The 18,061-nt window shown below is 43.0% G+C and overlaps 1 protein-coding gene across 1 annotated transcript; it reads right to left on the bottom strand.

The window, feature by feature from the left end:
- Window positions 1-270: 270 nt before the first annotated feature.
- LOC132525156 (olfactory receptor 5P56-like) lies at window positions 271-1,226 on the bottom strand. The gene is given in 2 exon segments (XM_060157682.1): window positions 271-1,149; window positions 1,152-1,226. Coding segments are annotated over 2 exon segments (954 nt in total).
- Window positions 1,227-18,061: the final 16,835 nt, after the last annotated feature.

Below are 18,061 nucleotides of genomic sequence, written 5' to 3'. Positions count from 1 at the left end.
CAGTTAGAGATGATACACAGTTGGATGCTATAGAGGGAGGTGTGGTGGCTAGTGCAGGTGGTGTGTCCAGCAGCTGAGTTGTGTTGAAAGCTTGGGGCAGCAGTGCTAGCTGCAGCCATGGAGAGTGCCCAGAGGTGGTGCTTCCTATGGTGCTATCCTGCACAGACTACTCTTGTGGCAGGCTCTTAGCTGTGCCTTGCCTCTCTTGGTTCTTGTCCCGGCTGGGTTCTCTAGGCTTCTCTTCTCTCTTATGGGCTACCAGATACTTTTCTAACAAATTACTTTTCTGCTTAGCTTAAGGACCCTAACTTGTGCAGAGGCCTTGACATATTTATTCTTTAGGCTGTAGACCATTGGGTTCAGCATGGGGAACACAATGGTGTAGAACACAAAGAGGATCTTGTTACAGGCCGAGGCAGTTTCAGGGTTGGATTGGACATATACAAGGAGCACAGACCCATAGAAAAAGGAGAGGGCAGTGAGGTGGGAGACACAGGTGGAGAGGGCCTTGTGCTGGGCCTCCAAGGACCTCATCCTACAGATTGTGACCAGGATGTAGGCATTCGAGACCAAGATGACTGAGATTGTGGGGACAGTGACCAAGGCAGAAAAGACGAGCAATATGACATTGGCCATGGTTGTCTCTGAGCAGGCCAGTTGGAGCATGGCGGGGTGGATATCACAGAAGTAGTGATCAATGATGTTGGGACCACAGTAGGGCAAGATGAAGGCATTCCCTGTTTGAACAGCTGAAATGAACACCCCAGCAGCATAGGTGACCACCACCAGCCGGACGCACAAATGCTTGGACATGATGGTGTGGTAGAGGAGAGGGGGGCAGATGGCCACGAATTGGTCATAGGCCATCATGGCCAGAAGCAGACACTCCCCTGTGCCATGGAGGATCATGAGGGCCGTCTGGACCACACAGCCCACGAAGGAGATGGACTGGTCAGTGGTGACGAAGTTGATCAGCAGCCTGGGAGTGAACACGGAGGCACTGCAGATGCCAAGGAAGGAAAGCACACCCAGGAGGAAGTACATGGGGGTGTGGAGGGTGGCACTGGCGTGGATCCCATCTATCAGGCCCAGGTTGCCCACCAGAATCACAGAGTAGATCAGCAGGAAGATGGCAAAGAGGAGTTGAGTTGTTTTTGGTCTGCGCTGTTTGTGAGGCCCAGCAGGATGAATCCCTTCACTGTGGTGTGCTTCTGACCCCAGGCCATTGAACTGGTGTGTTTCTCGCATGATGATGAAGAAGAGGAGGAGAAACAAGAATGGAGAAACAATAACATTCTCATCAAAGAGGTAGCCTTTAACATCTACTACAAGTGAAAAGTCACGTGTATCTCTGAGTGGTAGATTGTTCTCGAAATCCCACAACAATCCCATGATGTCACAGTCATGCTTGCGTGCTAAGTGTTCCCTGTCTCTCTTAGGATAATGTCTAAATTCTTTAATCTGCTAGATGTTCTCTTTGAAACACCTCCATGCTCCCCTGCTCTCAGTTTACCCTCTAGCAATTCTGAAAAACTTACTTCTACAAACATACAATGTTATTGCAGATGTCAGTGTCTTCACAAATTCAACATTTTCTTCTTGGAATGTCCTTGGGTCTCTCCAAATCCAGCTTAGAGGTCTGTTCCCTTCCTCTCTCCCCTGGATTTCACAAATACTCCTTTAGTTGAATTAATAGCACCATATTTTAACATAAAGCCCATCCAATATTACTCAGCCATAACAAATAATGAAATAATGCCTTTTGTAGCAACATGGATGGACCTAGAGATTATCATACCAAGTGAAGGAAGTCAGAGAAGGACAAATACTATATGATATCGCTTATATGTGGAATCTAAAAGAAAATGATACAAATGAACTTACTTACAAAACAGAAATAGAGTCATAGATGTAGAAAACAAACTTATGGTTACCAGGGGGAAAGGGAAAGGGAGGGATAAATTGCAAGATTGGGATTGACATATACACACTACTATATATAAAACAGATAATAAGGACCTACTGTATAGCACAGGGAACTCTACTCAATACTCTGCAACGACCTATATGCGAAAATAACCTAAAAAAGCGTGGGGATATATATATATATATATATATATATATATATACACATACACATACATATATATAACTGATCCACTTTGTTGTACATCAGAAACTAACACAATATTGTAAATCAACTATACTCCAATAAAAATTTAAAAAAATGCCCATCCATCTTTCCTATTGCATTTTTTTACTCCTAGTAGGAGGAGAGTTACTTAATATCTCAATAATTTGTGCCCTGATATCTATCACAGTGCCCATGTCAATGAATGAATATAAATTAACTATAATTAGATAAGAAAGTCTTCCCAGTCAGGTAATGTCAACTCAATCCTTTCAGTTGTTTTGGCCAAAACCTTCTAGCCATTTTTGACCTTTTTCCCCCACGACCCCTCATCGAATCCCTCAGCAAATCATTTTGGCTCTACCTTCAAAAGGTATACTGGTTTCTCACCCTCTTTTGAGAGGCACCATCCTATCTTGCTTGGGTTATTGCAACTGGTCTTAGCTGGTGTCTTGTTTCTTTCTCATGAGGAGCAGCCAGGGTGATTCTGTTAACACCTGAAAGTCAGAACCCTTGCGGTGGCCCTCAAAGCCCACTCTGCTAGGCTGACCACTACTCTGACACCCTCTTCACCTCTCTGGCCTCTTCTCCTCCTCTCCCCACTCTCCCTAACCCTGCTCTAGCTACACGTCTCTCCTTACTCCTCTTAGGACACGCCAGGCATGAGTCAGGACCTCTGTGCTCACTGGCCCCTACCCTTGCTTTGCTTCAGTTAGCTGCCACATGGCTCCTTCTCTCTACTCCTTTAAGCTGTGGCTCAAATGTCACCTGCTTGTGCAGCCCTTCCTAAGCACCCTATTTAAAGGAAACTCTCTCCTACTCCAGCACTCACTATTCCTCTTCTCGGTTTGATCTTTTTTTCCTCGTACGACCGATTCTCTCCTAACGTGCTATATACGCATGACTGACTAGTTTATGATCTCTACCCTGACATTAGGGTGCACGAACCGTGAAGCCAGGCATTTTTGTCAATTCTGTTCATTGCTGTATCTCCAGGGACTGGCAAAATGTTGGCCCTCAATAGACTTCCCTGGCGGTCCAGTGGTTAAGACTCTGCACTTCCACTGCTGGGGGCATGGGTTTGATCCCTCGTTAGGGAACTAAGATCCCACGTGCCACGTGGCATGGCCAAAGAAAAAACATACAGAGTCTTATCAAGGCAAATCAGGCTGCAAAGAGGTTAGTTACTACCCAGATGGGTGAGTTTGGAATTCCACTTGCCCAAATCAGGTGACAAACATTGGAGAATAAGAATTGGGTAAGAAATCCATAGCTTCAACCCAATCATGAGAAAACATCAGACAAACCCAAGTCGGGAAGCATTCCACACAATGCTTGACCAGTATGCCTCAAAACTGCCAACAGCAAAAATGACAAGAATGACCGAGAAACTGTCACAGATTGGAGGAGACTAAGAAAATTTAACAACTCAATACAATGTGGTATCCTGGATTTAGAGACTAGAACAACAACAAAAAGGGACATTAGTGGAAAAACTGATGACATCTAAATAAAACCTATAGTTTAGTTAACCCTACTGCACCAATTTTAATTTCTGATTTTCAACAGTTGTACTGTGGTCATGTAGAGAAAGATGGATGAAGGGTAGACAGGAACTCTCTGTACTATGTTTATATCTCCTCTGTAAGTCTAAATTCTTTTAAACTAAAATGTTCAAAAAAAAAAAAGAATTAGGTAAGAGTAGAATTGAAAGATGATGCACTGGGTTGTGAAACTCAATACCACTGGAAGCTGGGGCCTGCGGTACCTTGTTATAGCAGCAGAACCTGACTACAGGAGCTGGTTAACATGAAGGATGTGCTGAACGCTCGAGGGAGGAAGACCCATGTTCCCCTCTTCCAGTCTTGAAGTCGTAGCCCAAATCACTGACTCCACAACGCTCATCTCGAATCTTGGACAATCATTTGTAACTCCAGTTGCTGTGGGAGCCTTAGGGTGAGTCTTTTCCGATGGGTGTATGCTTTGCACCCTGCATTGATAATTGTGTGTAGGATCTATTTGTAAGATGACAAGTTTATGTGACAATTATACTATTTAATATGAACTTGAATACATATTTGAATATATACATATTGCATCTGCATACTATTTAAGGTGCTTGAAACAATTAAGAGCGTCTAGTTAATTAGACTTGAAATATGGAGAATGATTAGCTAAACTGAATTAACTAAATCTATGTTCGATTAGACTCTGCTAAAATGCAGAACATTTGATTTACCAAAAATAAACATTTTGATTTAGTAATTTTCAGGAGTTGTTTAAATGTTTATGAAGGTACTTGAAGGGCTTGGAAATCAGGTACATTAAATTTGTGATTGTAGTTTAAAAAGTTTAAGAGCATTTAATCAATCATGTTTTATAAATAGTGTTTAAATGTTTAGGAGAATTTGCTCCTATAGGTTTTTTTTTTGTGACTTTACTTTGAATTATTTAAGAGAATTTGATTTTAAACAGCACTTAAGTTATTTGGGGGAATTTAATCTGTTAGATTTTTTGGGCAAAGGAAGCATTAACCAAAGATCAAGTGTGATTGTTTAGAAGTTTTTTTCAAATTAATTAATTTATTTACCATTGGCAGTGTTGGGACTTTGTTGCTGAGCACAGGTTTTCTCTAGTTGCGGCAAGTGGGGCTATTTGTTGTGGTGCAGTTTCTTCTCATTGTGGCGGCTTCTCTTGTTGTGGAGCACAGGCTCTAGGCACACGGGCTTCGGTAGTTGTGGTGCGTGGGCTCAGTAGTTGTGGCTCGCGGGCTCAGTAGTTGTGGCGCACAGGCTTAGTTGTTCCGCGGCTTGTGGGATCTTCCCAGACCAGGGCTCGAACCCGTGTCCCCTGCAGTGGCAGGAGAATTCTTAACCACTGTGCCACCAGGGAAGCCCCAATTGTTTTAAATTTTAACAAACATTACTAGATATATAATTAAATTTATTATATTTAGAAATTGCATTTAACGGCCTAAGAAAAACTAGAAATTGCATTTAATGGCCTAGGAAAAACTAAGTTCCAAATTTACAACTCAGTAGAAAAATACTTGAAAAATAAAGAGTGGAAAAAAAGTGAGAATCTCAGGGTCCCAATTCCGTGAGGCCAATTTCTCACCATAGGACAATGTAGATGCTCATTCAATTTTATTATTATTATGATGTTAATCCACCAAAGAGTTTCAGGTATCAGCTCACTTTAGTCACACAGTGTTTGGAGACTGTGTCACTCCAGTTGGTGGTCAACTTTTTAGACTTATCAACCAGTAAAGATTACAAATCCATAAAAAATAAATTTACAGATCAAGATATAATCAACTAATAAACGGTTTTAGATAACCCTTTCCATGTACAAAAGATCTGGACATTAAAAAAGTTGCCTGTAACCCAGCACATTGTGGGAGCTGAAATACTTGTGGATTTGAATGTATTGATGGGGAGAAATAGGAAGGAGCCACAGGACTGAGAACCTAATTCCCTGAGGAGTGGCGCTCAGGGAGTTCTCCCGGGAGCTCCTCGATGGGGGTATGGTTCCAGTTCCACACTTGGTGATGTGACACTGGCAAGTCACTTGGAGAAAGCTGGGTCCTACGTACTCATCTGCAAAGTGCAAAGGACAAGTCTTGGCTGGGCTTTTGGGATTCAGGGATGGTAAAAACAGAGGTGCTTTGAAAAGAATGAGGTGCTTATAATAATCCTGGGTGATGGTGGAGGGAGGAAGAAATATTAGGATGGAGGAAACAAATATTTGTTGAGCCTCTGCTCTGTGCTATTCTCCAGGCTAGGTGTTCCCCTCCATCCTGACCTCATCTGAGAGGTGAGTAACCTGCCTGAGGTCCCAAATGGATGAACTGATACATGAAGCTGGATGGCTCTAGGGAGAGCAACTGGCATAACCCCCTCTTCATCGGAGGGAATCATAGCCTCAGGAAAGAAGGTAAATAACACGAGCTAGGGAAATTACTTAATGAGAACAAGAGATCATATAGGGTAACCAGAGAAGAACAGTGAGACCCGATAGTTCAGGCAGCCTAAATCAGATGTCTAAACCAGAAATAACTCGGGAGAACAGCACATGTCCTAAGTATAGTATGAGGTCCGTACAAGAAGACTTTTTAAAGGAAGTAATTGTTCTCCCACCTGGTTTCCAGTCACAGATTCTAGCTCAGCCATCCAATTATAGGAGGATCCTAAACTCTCACCGTTCACCCAGCCTCCGAGGGTGATCCAGGTGTGCAGAATTTCTGCCACCTGCAGAGGACTCAGACTGTCAGTTCTTGACCTCAGTGGCAGGTCTCTTGGTTTCCAGAAGGGAAATCAGGACCCCCAGAGCATCCAGACTGAGCGCACACCTTTCGCAGTCTCCCCAGCAATGACACAAGGCAATGCTACTCTGATCCTTGTTCTGAGAACTAACTCAGCTGGGGACTCACCAAGAGGGTACATGAAAATGTTGAGTGAATCAATTTCATTGAATTTTTGGGTGGATGGAGGTACAGAAATAAGAACAAGGGGATTGTCTTTCAATTTTAGTTTTTGTTTTTGAGTGGAACTGTGTTTCTATGGCACAAAATTCAGAAGGGACTACAGTGAAAATAAGTCCTCCCATCCTGCCCCTTCTGATTCCCCAGTCACTCACCTCTCTTCCTCAGAAGCTACCAGTTTCCTGTGTATTTTTCTGTTGTTAGTCATTGCTTACATGAGCAATACGTGTACGTATATACCCTCCTTTCTCTTTTAAAAGATACAAATGGTAGCAAACTATAAACATTGTTCTGCATCTTGTTTTTCTTTTTAAACAACCTATTTTGGAGATCTTTCAATGTCAGTGATTAAATGCTGCTCATTTTTCCCCCCAAAAGATATTTCATGAACCTCTCTTTTAAGAAGTCTCCTAATGAGGGATATTTAAGTTATTGCTTCTCTTCTACAGTTACCAACAGCGCCTATCTTGAAGCAACTTTGGGTTAAAACAATTTGGAATCCAGAGCCATGAAACCTCCAATAAAAATATTAGTGTGCAAACCTCTGACTTGGTTTTCATGCAGAGAACTCACAGCCTTGCTGGACTTCCCTACATTTCCTTTTTGGGGGAGAAGAAAATTTGTGGTTCTCAAAGGGACCCTGCCTGGTTTTCTCTTGCTTCATTTTTTTTCCCTCCTGGCCAGGTGGCACAGATGTTCACAAGCTGTGGTCACTGATCTTTAGCACCTGGTTAACAAAGAGAGATGCGCACCTGTAGCATCACAGGGTGCTCCTTGGAAACGCAGAATCTGGTTCCTCCCAGCCCTCCTACTGAATCAGATCTGCATTTTAACAGGATTCACAGTTGATTCCTATTCTGGTTAGAGTTTGAGACACTCTGACTAGCAACCCGAACGGATCCAGCTCTTGCTTGAATTGGATGCTGGTGGAGAACGACAGAGGTGAGGGGGGGTCCTGGTCCCCATTTGTAAGATTCTGTGTTGAGGCTGATTCAGAAAGTGACCACACATTTGGTGGGAACATCTGAAAGTGACTTGGGAGGGCTGATGGGGCGATTGTCATGAAGGTAGAGGATTTGCTGAAGGGGAAAGCCCCTGAGAACTAGACATCCTCCTTCTAGCCTGGATGAAAAGATGTCAGAGAGAACCCTGGCCATGGGAGGGTCTCCTACCTTGCACAGGAGGAAAATTCACTGTCTTCCTTATGGGATTTTCCTGGTTTGTATATGTGTCCAAAGAACAGCAATTAGCAGTTGATTGAACTAGCTTTTTTTTTTTTTAAAATACATTTTTATATAAGTGAGTGGAAGAGAAGTATTGAACTTAAAAACCAAGCCTAGGGGTTGCCTCACTGATGGGATGTCAGAGGACAACATAAGGGTGCAGAGGCCTAGAGCCCAGGAGGACATGCAGACTTTGAATGTCGGGCCTCAAGAGTCAAGCTCCACAGAGTAATGGCGGACATCTAAGTGGCCTACAAGAGCTGGGGGACAGAGAGATGCTACACCATTCTTCCCTCACCCATCCCCAACTATTGCAAATGCACTACCAAATGGCAAACCTTTCACTGCCTTTCAGAAGGGTTTCTTTAGTCCACTGCTGGAGCCTGGGGCTGGTGGCTTGTTTCTGGGAAGCATTATTGCCTAGCAGTTAAGAACATGGGCCTTGGGATTGGCCAGATCTGGATTTGAATCCCAGTGCCAGCCCTTACTCATTTTGTGACCCTGGGCAAGTGATTTAACCTCATTCAGTTTTGTCTTCTGCAAAGTGGAGATAATAGTACCTACCCTTAGGGTTGCTGTGAGGATTAAATAAGATGATGCATTTGAAGCTCTTGTCAGCCTGTTTGGCAGAGAGTAATACTCACGGTCCCTGACTTACGATGATTTGACTTAAGATTTTTGAACTTTATGGTGGTGCAAGAGCAATGCACATTCAGCAGAAACCATACTTTGAGTTCTGAATGTTGATCTTTTCCCAGGCTAGTAACGTGCTGTAAGATACTTTCTCCTGATTCTGGGCCATGGCAGCAATCACAAAACAACCGATACACTTAAAACAATTCTGTACCCAGACAACCATTCGGTTTTTCGCTTGCAGTACAGTGTTCAATACATTACATGAGCTATTCAACACTTTATTATAAAATAGGCTTTGTGTTAGATGATTTTGCCCAAATGTAGGCTAATGTTCTGAGCACGTTTAAGGAAGGCGGGGCTAAGCTATGATGTTCAGTAGGATGGGTGTATTTTTTTTTTTTTTTTTTTTTTTTTTTTGCGATGCGCGGGCCTCTCAGTGTTGTGGCCTCTCCTGTTGCGGAGCACAGGCTCCGGACGCGCAGGCTCAGCGGCCATGGCCCACGGGCCCAGCCGCTCCGTGGCATGTGGGATCTTCCCGAACCGGGGCACGAACCCGCGTCCCCTGCATCGGCAGGCGGACTCTCAACCACTGCGCCACCAGGGAAGCCCTAGGATGGGTGTATTAAATGCATTTTCAACTAATGATATTTTCAACTTACGCTGGGTTCATTGGGACTAACCTTATTGTTAATCGAGGAACACCTGCATTCAGTGCTTGTTATTAATTCTAAACGGGGGCTTGAGGGTAACTGGGGAGAAGGGAAGCACAGGAGACGAGGTGGGGGTCATCTGTGAGCACACTGACCTGTGGAGAAGCAGGGACAATCTCCCCCTGAATCCAGCTTCCAGAGACCCCCGGGAGTGACTTTCCTTCCCTGTGCTGTTGGCTGCATCCAGCCAGCTCCAGGGGTGGGTGTTCTCAGACCATCCTGTTGGACCTTTGGATCTCTCCTTCCTCTGAAACCTTCTGGATGAGCTCTTACCTGGTCTTTCCACCTGGGCCTGTGAGAATTGCCTTATTTTATTTTTTTTTAATATCTTTATTGGAGTATAATTGCTTTATAATGGTGTGTTATTTTCTGCTGTATAACAGAGTGAATCAGCTATACGTATACATATATCCCCGTATCTCCTCCCTCTTGCATCTCCCTCCCACCCTCCCTATCCCACCCCTCTAGGTGGACACAAAGCACCGAGCTGATCTCCCTGTGCTATGCGACTGCTTCCCACTAGCTATTTTACGTTTGGTAGTGTATATAAGTCCATGCCACTCTCTCACTTCGTCCCAGCTTACCCTTCCCCCTCCCCTTGTCCTCAGGTCCATTCTCTACGTCTGCGTCTTTATTCCTGTCCCACCCCTAGGTTCTTCAGAACCTTTTTTTTTTTTTTAGATTCCATATATATGTATTAGCATATGGTATTTGTTTTTCTCTTTCTGACTTACTTCACTCTATATGACAGTCTCTAGGTCCATCCACCTCACTACAAATAACTCAATTTCGTTTCTTTTTATGACTGAGTAATATTCCATTGTATATGTGCCACATCTTCTTTATCCATTCATCTGTCGATGGACACTTAGGTTGCTTCCATGTCCTGGCTATTGTAAATAGAGCAGCAATGAACATTGTGGTACATGACTCTTTTTGAATTATGTTTTTCTCAAGGTATATGCCCAGCAGTGGGATTGCTGGGTCACATGGTAGTTCTATTTTTGTTTTTTTGAGGAACCTCCATATGTTCTCCATACTGGCTGTATCAGTTTACGAGAATCGCCTCATTTTAGATTGTCCCAGGGGCTGAACAGGACACCAATGATGGGTAGTCGAGGACACACAGAGAATGGTACCTGGAGATGGAGATTCTTTCGATGCATGAGGTCTGGTGGGGCTCCTGGCACAGGGTTGGCCCTCTTCATTTACCAAGTCTATTCCCTGAGGGCCTCTACCTTAAATTTAATGAGTGTGAGGCTCCAGAGAGACACGTAGCCCATGAGCAGTGCCCAGAAATTCATCAGAGAATGCTCAAACAACACCACCTCCCTAGGGTTTTGAGGCAATTATTTTTTTCTCTCACAAACAGCAGAGAGGTTGTTAGTGATCTTTTCCTCTTTCTCATAAGAAAAATCTGAGATCCAATAAGGCTCACTAATTTTTTTTCTGACCCCACAGCAAATCACTGGTAATATTAATAACTACCATTGGTATCATTTAGCTTGCATGTACGTCACTTCATTTTGTCTCCATACAAATCCTCAGAGGTCTGAAAAGCAAACATTATTGTCCACATATTATGGAAGGGAAAAACAGAGGCTCAGGGAAGTGATATGACTAGCCCAAGGTGATAGCCGGTAAGTGGCATAGTCAGGACAAAAGCCAGGCTCTTCTAGAATTTGATCTCTGCTTCCTTCACAGCTCCCAGCCTCTAGGAGTTCAGTCATCTTGGAATGACTTGATATTACTGGTCTAGTTTAGAGAAATAATCCAAAATGTTTTTCAGGAGAGGCATAAACAGATTCAACGTCATACTCTGTGCCACAGCCCCACTGTCCTTGATAACGTTCCTGTCCAGCTAGTTAGCAGCAGATTCTTTTTTTTTGTAAATAAAGTTTTATTGGAACACAGCCAACACAGCTAAACCCATTCATTTACATATTGTCTATGGCTGCTTTCCTGTTACAAGGACAGAGTTGCAGAGTTGCAACAGACATCACACAGCCCACAAAGCCTAAAATATTTACTATCTGGACCTTTACAGAAAAAGTTTGCCAGCCGCTGCTGTTAACCATAGCAACAATCTATCTGTCAAAAGTCCAGAGGCCTCGGCATACAATCCATGGAGGGTTAGAAAGACCTTCAGGATGGAATCATCAGTGACAAGACCCATCCTCTCATCCTTTACTCACTGCCTCTGACCTTTCGCATTTGGAATCATCCTTTCCTATTGGCTCAAGAATCACTCAGCTTCTCAGTGCCTCAGTTTCCCCAGCCACAAGTGGGGAGAGCAGCAGCATTTCCCTGGTAGAATTTCTGCAACATATAAATGAGCTCTGTTAGATAAAAGGCTCACGACAGTTTAGCACAGAGTCAACACTCAATGAATACTTATTTCCCTCTTTCCTCAGCCCTCTAACCCACGAGGTTATTCTGCAGCTTCAGGCGGCCCTGGTACCTGGAGGATGCACCTGTCACCCACCTGTCATTCAACGGACCATAGGCCAAGGTATGGAAAGGACTCTGCTTTATTTTTTAATTTTTATTAAAAACTTTTTTGTTGTGGTAATAAAAGTCACATAATATAAACCATACTATTTTAACCATGTTTAACTGTACAGTTCAGTGGCACTAAGTACAGTCACGTACAGTCTCACCATCTTCCGTCTCCTGAATTTTTCCCCTTCCTAACCTGAGACTCTGTCCCCATTAAACACTAACTCCCCATTCCCCCTCCCCACTCCCATCCCCACTCCCTGTCCCCTGGTATCTACCAATGTACTTTCTGACTCTACGAATTTGACTATTCTAGGTACCCCGTATAAGTGGAATCAAACAGTATTTGTCCACACCTAATGTATATTGGAATGCATTTTTAAGGTTAACTTAGTATATGACCTGGCAGCAGATTCTGAAAACAGGATCCCTACTCTTTTCCCTCCAGAATTGTGTCCCGCAGGACTGGGATTCTCTTTGTCATAGAACCTGCAGCCTGTTGCTGAATCCCAAACGGGTGTCTGCACCCTGGACCCCCCAGTGTCGCTTGTAGTCCTGGGTTCTCTCTGCCTGCACTTCCCTGCATTTTTTCTTCCACCTCTGGCTCAGTACCACATCTCACAGCTTCGGGACACCTCGGTCACACGTCCTTCTTTGTGACTGTCACCTCCTGGGGCGCTCCAGTGATACTGACTGCTTGTTCCAACTTAGCCGTGTCATTGTCGCAGGCGTGGGGCTTTCCTGGGTGGCCAGCCTTCTGTTCTTGCAGCTGCTGCCCCTGAATCTGTCTCCTGTCACCTGAGCTATCCCACCTGTTTCTCCCTGTGAATTTCTGTGGCTTCAGTTCCTGTTTCTTTCTATTTAGCCCTAGGTATCTGAGTCATGCCTGAGTGGCCCTGAGATGAGACAGCTCTTGACTTTCTCCATCTTGAGGCTTAGGTTGAACATCCTTCTGACAGAGGGACTTGCAATGCATGTCTGTATTATTTAAGAATAATTCTACCACAGGGAGTAAGAGAAAGTAAGGATGAAGCAAAGGAGCTTGCAAGAAAGGAAGTAGAGAATGTGTGTGATGAATATTTATAGGAAGGTGTGAAGGGACCAAGAAGCAGTACATATTTATGAAGCAATGAGGCACTTTCACAAAACACTCAATATGCATGAGCTTTTAAATTGGCACCGTTGGGTGATGCCCATTTTTGGTCCCACTTGTTTTCTGCCCAGGGCATGGAGATAAAAGGCACCGTTGCTTAGCAGGTCACTGGGGAGCTAGAGCTACGGGCAAGGCTTACTTGCCCCTGTGTTTTTCTGATGGGACACCTGTTGGCTCCAGGCACCTTCTGTCCTCTGACACCCTTTGTTTACCCTCAACTCAATGTTCTCATGACCATATATCAGCAGGAAAACTGATGTGGCAGAGAGAGAGACAGAGACAGGGCGAGAGATGGAGAAACACGTGCACACACTGTGTAACACAGGATTCAGGTAGTGTAGTTCTTTCACCCTGCTTGAATCATTTCCTAAATTTGTCTCTTTCCTCTTGATTCTCCCTGTATTTCTGTTACTGATTTAATAAACCAATTGATTTGAGCATCTTAATTTGGTCCATGAGCCTTTGTGCTCTGTAACCTCCCTGGTTGTGCCCTAGGAGGCTGCCGTTGCATCAGGTAACTTCCCACAGAGCAGGTCCACTTTAATTCCATCCTATAAGCCGTAGCAGGTTGTGTCTCATCAGTAATTTTATGTAAGGGGGGGGATGAGGCAGCTTTGCACATGAGGCACATGAAGAAAATGGCACGGAGTTGAGAGAGAGAGAGAGATCAGAAGTGAACCCTGGGCTCTCTGCCCCAAGGTTGTTTGGGGGACAGTTTTGCCGTGGCTGGCAGGTCTCTCTCTGTTGGCTCTCAATTTTTCCATCCAACTCTAGCCTGGTGCTCAGAATCTTTGCTTCTTCTCATTCTACTGAATTCTTTGTTCTGAGTCTGAGAAGCCTGCTTCTTTCTCTACATTTGGGTTTCCTGAGGAAGAGACTGAGGACTTGGAAGAGCCAGTAAGAATGGGTTATGTGGGGATGCTACTCCAAGGTGAAGGTATAAGGGGTTGGCCCCTCTGCTAAGCAATTGGAGACCCTTAGTCTCCTGCTCCACTGGGAAATTATTATGCAAAACAGAGTTTTTTGGCAGATAGCTTGTTTGTGTAAAAGAAATCCAGTCTCTGGACTCCTGAAGCTGGGGTGGAGCCCTGGAATAGAGAACTTTGTGGAGGGTGTGGAGAAAGCATGGGAGGGAATACCCTGGTGGTCCAGTGGTTAGGACTCCATGTTTTCCCTGCTACGGGCCCAGGTTCGATCCCTGGTTGGGGAACTAAGACCCCGCAAGCCGCAAGGCACCTCCAAAAAAAAAGGAAAAAAAAAAACAAGAGAGAGAAGGCATGGGATGCACTCTGGAGAAATCCAACAAATCCCATCTGCAGGGCTGGAGTCTCGTGTGTCCTGTGGGTCCTGACTCTCTGGCCTACTATCAGATATCATCCCCATCTTTTTCAAACATCTCATTCATTGTTGCATTATACTGCACAGGGACATACAATGGCCCTCTGAAGTTTTACTGACTAACCTGAACAGGCTGAAAAACAGAATGGTTTTATTTTTCTTCTAATCATGACCTTCAACCTACTCTGATAGAATTTTCTTCCTACCCCTAGATGATATCTTGGCCATGTATAATCGTTTTCAAGTATAAAAGCAAAGGCTCAAAGTAGATTAATTATTCACCCCAATTCCTCACCTCTTTCTGTGTCCATGCTCCTTTGTCTGAGGAATTTAGGACAACTGCAGGAGTTTAGTCAACTACACAGGAAGAGGACACAGTTTTCACACAAGACTGTCCAAGAGTTCTGACACCAACCTCAAGGGCTTAGGGTCCAGCTACAAAGTTAGAGAGAAGAGTCCGTACGAACCACCCTCACTTCTGTACCAACTGCAAATTCGAGGGGTTCCCAAACCTACCCTCAGATTAGATCATTCTTTACAGAACTCACAGAACACACTGAAAACTTATACTCAGGGTTATGGTGTATTACAGTGAAAGGATGCAGATTAAACTTGGCCAAGGGAAGGGACACAGAGGGCAGAGTCTGAGAGGGCTCCGAATGCAAAGCATCTGTAGTCCTCAGGACACGTTACTCTCCGGACATCGATGGGTGACAAGAGTGTTGCCAAACAGAGAAGCTCACGTGGTTTTGATGCCCAGAAATTTTATTGGAGATTTTTTTTTTAAATATAGTTGATTTACAATATTATGTTAGTTTCAGCAAAGTGATTCAGTTATACTTATTTATTATCTATCTATCTGCATATTTATTATCTATCTATTCTTTCCATTACAGATTATTACAAGATATTGAATATAATTCCCTGTGCTATACCGTAGGTCCTTGTTGTTTATCTTTTTTTTTTTTTTTGCGTTATGCGGGCCTCTCACTGTTGTGGCCTCTCCTGTTGTGGAACACAGGCTCCAGACGCGCAGGCTCAGCGGCCATAGCTCACGGGCCCAGCCGCTCCGCGGCATGTGGGATCTTCCCAGACCGGGCACGAACCCGTGTCCCCTGCATCGGCAGGCGGACTCTCAACCACTGTGACACCAGGGAAGCCCTGTTTATTTATTTTATATATAGTAGTGTGTTGTCTGTTAATCCCAAATTCCTAATTTATCCCTCCCCCTCCCCCTGCACCCTTTCCCCATTGGTAACTACAAGTTTGTTTTCTATGTCTGTGAGTCTATTTCTGTTGTGTAAATAAGTTCATTTGTATCATTTTTTTTTAGATTCCACATATAAGTGATATCACATGATATTTGATTTTCTCTGTCTAACTTCATTTAGTATGATAATCTCTAGGTCCATCCGTGTTGCCACAGATGGCATTATTTCATTCTTTTTTATGGCTGAGTAATATTCCATTATACATATCACATCTTCTTTATCCATTCATCTGTTGATGGACACTTAGGTTGCTTCCATGTCTTGGCTATTGTAAATAGTACTACTCTGAACATTGGGGTGCATGTATTTTTTCGAATTATAGTTTTATCTGGATATATGTCCAGGAGTGGAATTGCTGGATCATATGGTAGCTAGCTCTATTTTTAGTTTTTTTAAAGGAATCTCCATACTGATCTCCATAGTGGCTGCACCAATTTACATTCCCACCAACAGTGCTGGAGGGTTCCCTTTTCTCCACACCCTCTCCAGCATTTATTATTTGTAGACTTTTTGATGATGACCATTCTGACTGGTGTGAAGTGATACCTTAATGTAGTTTTGACTTGCATTTCTCTAATAATAATTAGCAATGTTGAGCGTCTTCTCATGTGCCTGTTGACCATCTGTATGTCTTCTTTGGAGAAATGTCAATTTAGGTCTTCTGACTTTTTCACTTTCTTAATGATGTCTTTTGAAGAATAGATGTTCTTCATTTTTAATGAAGTCTATATAAAATTTAAAATGTGCTTGTCTCTTTCCACAAAATTCTGCTGGGATTTGGATTGGAATTATATTGACTCAGTAGATCAATTTGGGGAAAACTGATATCCTTCCAATACTGAATATATTGAACATGAGCATAGTGTATCCATGAGCATAGTGTATTTAGGTTTTCTTTAATATATCGAAGTCATATGTTGTAGTTTTCTCTTAGGGGTCATACACATTTTTTTTTTTTTTTTTTTTTGCGGTACGCGGGCCTCTCACTGTTGTGGCCTCTCCCGCTGCGGAGCACAGGCTCCGGACGCGCAGGCTCAGCGGCCATGGCTCACGGGCCCAGCCGCTCCGCGGCATGTGGGATCTTCCCGGACCGGGGCACGAACCCGCGTCCCCTGCACCGGCAGGCGGACTCCCAACCACTGCGCCACCAGGGAAGCCCCATACACATTTTTTGGTTATATTTATTTCTAGGTATTTTAAGTCTTTAATTTGCAACAGTTAACAATTTCATCTTCTTATTGTTTCTATTGCTAATATAGAAATTCAATTAAGCTTTGAATGTTGTTCTTGTATACAGTGACCTTGCTCAATTCACAGTAGTTTACCTGTAGATTCCTTTGGGATTTCAATGTACACCACCACATCCACAAATAATGACTGTGTATTTTAATATTTATTACAGTGTCTTGGATCTCCAATACAATGTGGAATATAATGCTGTGGGTGGGCATCCTTATCTTGTTCCCCATCTCAGGAGGAATGCCTTTAATATTTTATCATTAAGTATGATGTTTGCTGTGGTTTGTTTTTTGTTCTGGTAGATATGCTTTATCAGATTAAGGAAATGCCTTTTTATTACTAGCTTGTTACAGTTTAAGAAAAAACTCACAAATAAGCATTACATTTTATCAAGTACATTGTTCTACATTTACTGAGTTGATCATATAATTTTCCTTTATATATTCTGAAAAAGGGGTCAATTACTTTGATTGATATTCTAATATTAAAGGAATCTTTTTATATTCCCAGAATAAATACAGGAATTAATCCAGGAACACAAAATTGAGATGTATAACCCTTCTATACATCACTGGATTTAATTTGATTTGTGCATCTATTATTTTCCTTTCTTCTATGTTTTTGTGACATGATGGATTCAGGTTTTGCTGCCTTGTAAAAGAGTTGGGAGATGATCTCTCTCATTGTTTCCTTAAATGTTTGGAAATTTTCACTTGTGAAGCCATCCTGGGTATGGAGTCTTCTTTGTGGGAAGGTTTTTCAGTTTCTTGATAAGTTATAGGACTTTATACGTTCTTACTCTTCCTGTTCAGTTTTCGTAAGTTTGGTAGACATCAGAGATGCCAATATAAAGTTCACATGGGCTTCATTCCTACATCTATAGGTGGAAGGAACCCTAGATGTGGGTGAGGAATCCCAATTGTGACTAAAGGTCTCAGATGAGTGTTTTGTTGGCGTTTTGCAGGTAATTATAATGGGTGGGAGAGGGGCAAGGGTATACAACTGTGTATTAGGATTAAATTATGCATCTGAAATTGCTCCGTGTCTCTGATAAGGTTAGGAAACAATAACCCTAAGGATGCAGCTTTATTCTACATGTTTGGAGCCACAATGGGACTGGGAGATGGACACAAACAACCTGATGTTTTTAACAATGCTTTAAAAATTCCCTTGTTTTTCAGTGATGGCATAAGCCCATATCAATTAGACCATATAGAAAATTAGAGATTCTTTTGAAAGTCATTAAGTCTAGGTCTCTATTAGGATAATTTCTTGAATCAGCAAGTAAAGCCCCACTGGAGATTTAGCTGAATGGCCATATGGCATTGAATAGAGAAAATCTGTGACCTGGAGGCCTGAGTAAAAATATTATGATTAT

This window comes from Lagenorhynchus albirostris, chromosome 9 (assembly GCF_949774975.1).
Source record: "Lagenorhynchus albirostris chromosome 9, mLagAlb1.1, whole genome shotgun sequence".
Classification (NCBI taxonomy): domain Eukaryota; kingdom Metazoa; phylum Chordata; class Mammalia; order Artiodactyla; family Delphinidae; genus Lagenorhynchus; species Lagenorhynchus albirostris.
Note: the sequence above shows the minus strand (reverse complement) of the source record. Positions and strands in the feature narration are given on the sequence as shown.